This window comes from Pteropus alecto, unplaced genomic scaffold (genome assembly GCF_000325575.1).
Source record: "Pteropus alecto unplaced genomic scaffold, ASM32557v1 scaffold80, whole genome shotgun sequence".
Taxonomy (NCBI): Eukaryota; Metazoa; Chordata; class Mammalia; order Chiroptera; family Pteropodidae; genus Pteropus; species Pteropus alecto.
The window spans coordinates 3,656,123-3,658,314 of NW_006430460.1; the positions used below are offsets into that span (position 1 = coordinate 3,656,123).

A 2,192-nucleotide genomic window follows, 5' to 3' on the forward strand; every position below is an offset into this window, starting at 1 on the left:
TGGCCACGCGCGTCCGCGCGCCGCCGACGCCACGGCTTCAAGACCCCAGTAGAAGTCTTGGGCCGCGCAGCAGCTTTCGCGTTCAAAGGGCCGAACCCCCAAATCTTTATTAGTATCCGCTTTTCTGTGCGAAGTCCATGACTACGCTGTGTTGTTCTACGGCAGCACCCCCTTTTCGTGCTGTTCTGCACCTATTTGAGAACTCATAACTAACGTGCTTGACAGCTTTACACGTGAACTCGACGTGCACGTTAAGACATTCCAAGCAGATTCACGTGCTCGCGTCTTCAGAGGAAGCTCCGCGACGCGCACGCACGACTAACGGATAAAAATGGACGTGGCGAGAAGGGATGCCGCAGAATTACTTTCCTCGGCACTAAATCTTTTTGTGTCCTTTAAACGAATGAATCTCACTCTCTGCTGCAAGTCATATTCAAAAGTATGATGATAATTACTGAAATGTCAGAGTAGCATCCTGAACTCTACAACCGGCCCAAAGGAAGAGAACAGAGGCAGAGTTCAGGGGCCTCTACCTGTCACCTGCTGCGTTATTATTCCCGCCCCTGCACCTGCGTCTCATGCTACTCGCTCCCAAGGCGAACGCTATACAAGATTAGCCGTGATCTATGGCTTTCCTCTTTCAAAGTCTGTTCAATAAGTCATATAATTCTAAACTCTGCCAAGTCTAGCAAAAGTGACATCTTAGAAAGAGCGGACACGTGACATCGTGGTCAGAAAAACCGGTACGAAATGGGCCGCGAAGGCGGCACGCCGCGCGTCCAGTACCTGATAGTCTGAGGTCATGATCAGTCCACCTGAGGTAGTGGTCGGCGGGGCGACGCGCACCTTTTTCAGCGGGGGTCCCTGCGTGTGGCCGCTGTCCTGATTGCCGGGGTGGCCGGTTCCGTTCGTGTGGTTATTGCCCTGCTGCTGCTGCTGGTTCTTCTCAATTGGGTCAACAGAAAAATAAAGTTCAACTCAGAAGAAGAACAAGATACACCCGCACCAGAGGAGGCGCCCGCGACGCTGGCCCGCGCCAGAAGCGCCGACTGTACTTTGATACTTACTTTGTCTCCTTTGTCATCAGGTTCTTCTTCTGTTAGAAATTCCCGTTTTGGGTAAGGAATCTGACAACCGGCAAAAACACTGACCGAAGGAAAAAGAAACACAATTTCTGGCATACTAATCGGCATTTCCAATGCTTCATTTGAGTGGTTTTTCATTTTAATCTTTTCAGATGGACTTTGTCTCCAAATGTGTAACGTAAAAACCTTTCACACAACTGAGACAAAATGAATCTTTTCTTCTCACCAGTGACACCAGAGTAGGTCATTCGAGGGCTTTCCATTGTATCAAAATCATCAATCATCGTCTAATAGGACTCGACTTTTTCTTTTCTCCCAGCGTGAACTCTTTGATGGCGACCACCGAAATATAGATTCCGGTGGAAATGTCACTATTCAAACATAATTATTCTTACCCTCCCTACTGCATTTAAAATAAAAGACGGAATGGGGGATACGAATTTATTTCGCAATCAGAACACTGAACTGTAACCACAGGCCGTGAGCGACCTCAGAGCATCTGAGCGAGCCACAGCGTCGACCACCTGCCACCATACAGCTGCGTCACTGCTGACACGCAGGCCAGGCCTGAGAGGGACAGGGACATCTCTGACCTATGACCCCCCGACGTGAAACTTCGGTCATCAGAGCACAATTTTTGCCCGTCCAGCATTTCTGTGGGTCCCCATGTGAGCAGAGTGGCAACTTGGAGTTGACAGCTTAAAGCAAGGAGGCGCCCCCCAACTCTGCCACACCGGTGAGTTGATAAACCGGTCACTTACTCTGACGTAGGAAGTGGGTCTTCTAAGAAGTAGGGATCCTGCATAGCCTGTTCTGAGGTAATTCGCTTGATTGGGTCCATGGTGAGCAACTTCTGAAGCTGGAACCGTAAATCATGGAAACATTGCGCATTACTTCTCATAGTTATGCTCTATGGCGCGCGCGCGCGACGTGTATGTTTTTTGATGAGTGACACCACAATTTGGAGGGCATTTACTCCCTTAAATTAATAAAAAAAAAACCTCCTAATTATTAAATTTAATACAGTAATTCATATTTTAGTCATTCTAATATTGATTGTGTCATGTGGTTCTCCTATAAGTAACTAAACTTATATCTTCTTATTCT

At 47.9% G+C, this 2,192-nt stretch overlaps 1 protein-coding gene across 3 annotated transcripts in view; it reads right to left on the reverse strand.

The window, feature by feature from the left end:
- Positions 1-11: 11 nt before the first annotated feature.
- The window catches only part of CDK8 (cyclin dependent kinase 8), an 85,873-nt gene continuing 83,692 nt past the window's right edge, over positions 12-2,192 (reverse strand). Inside the window, exons 9-11 of one of the 3 annotated variants that reach the window (XM_015590373.2) lie at positions 1,847-1,944; positions 1,068-1,146; positions 12-945 (exon numbers count right to left, since the gene is read on the reverse strand). In XM_015590373.2, the coding sequence (XP_015445859.1) occupies positions 703-945; positions 1,068-1,146; positions 1,847-1,944 (420 nt within the window). In that variant the 3' untranslated portion in view covers positions 12-702. The remainder of the gene's footprint in view (positions 946-1,067; positions 1,147-1,846; positions 1,945-2,192) is intronic. The other 2 variants (XM_025046950.1, XM_015590371.2) reach the window with 2 other exon arrangements.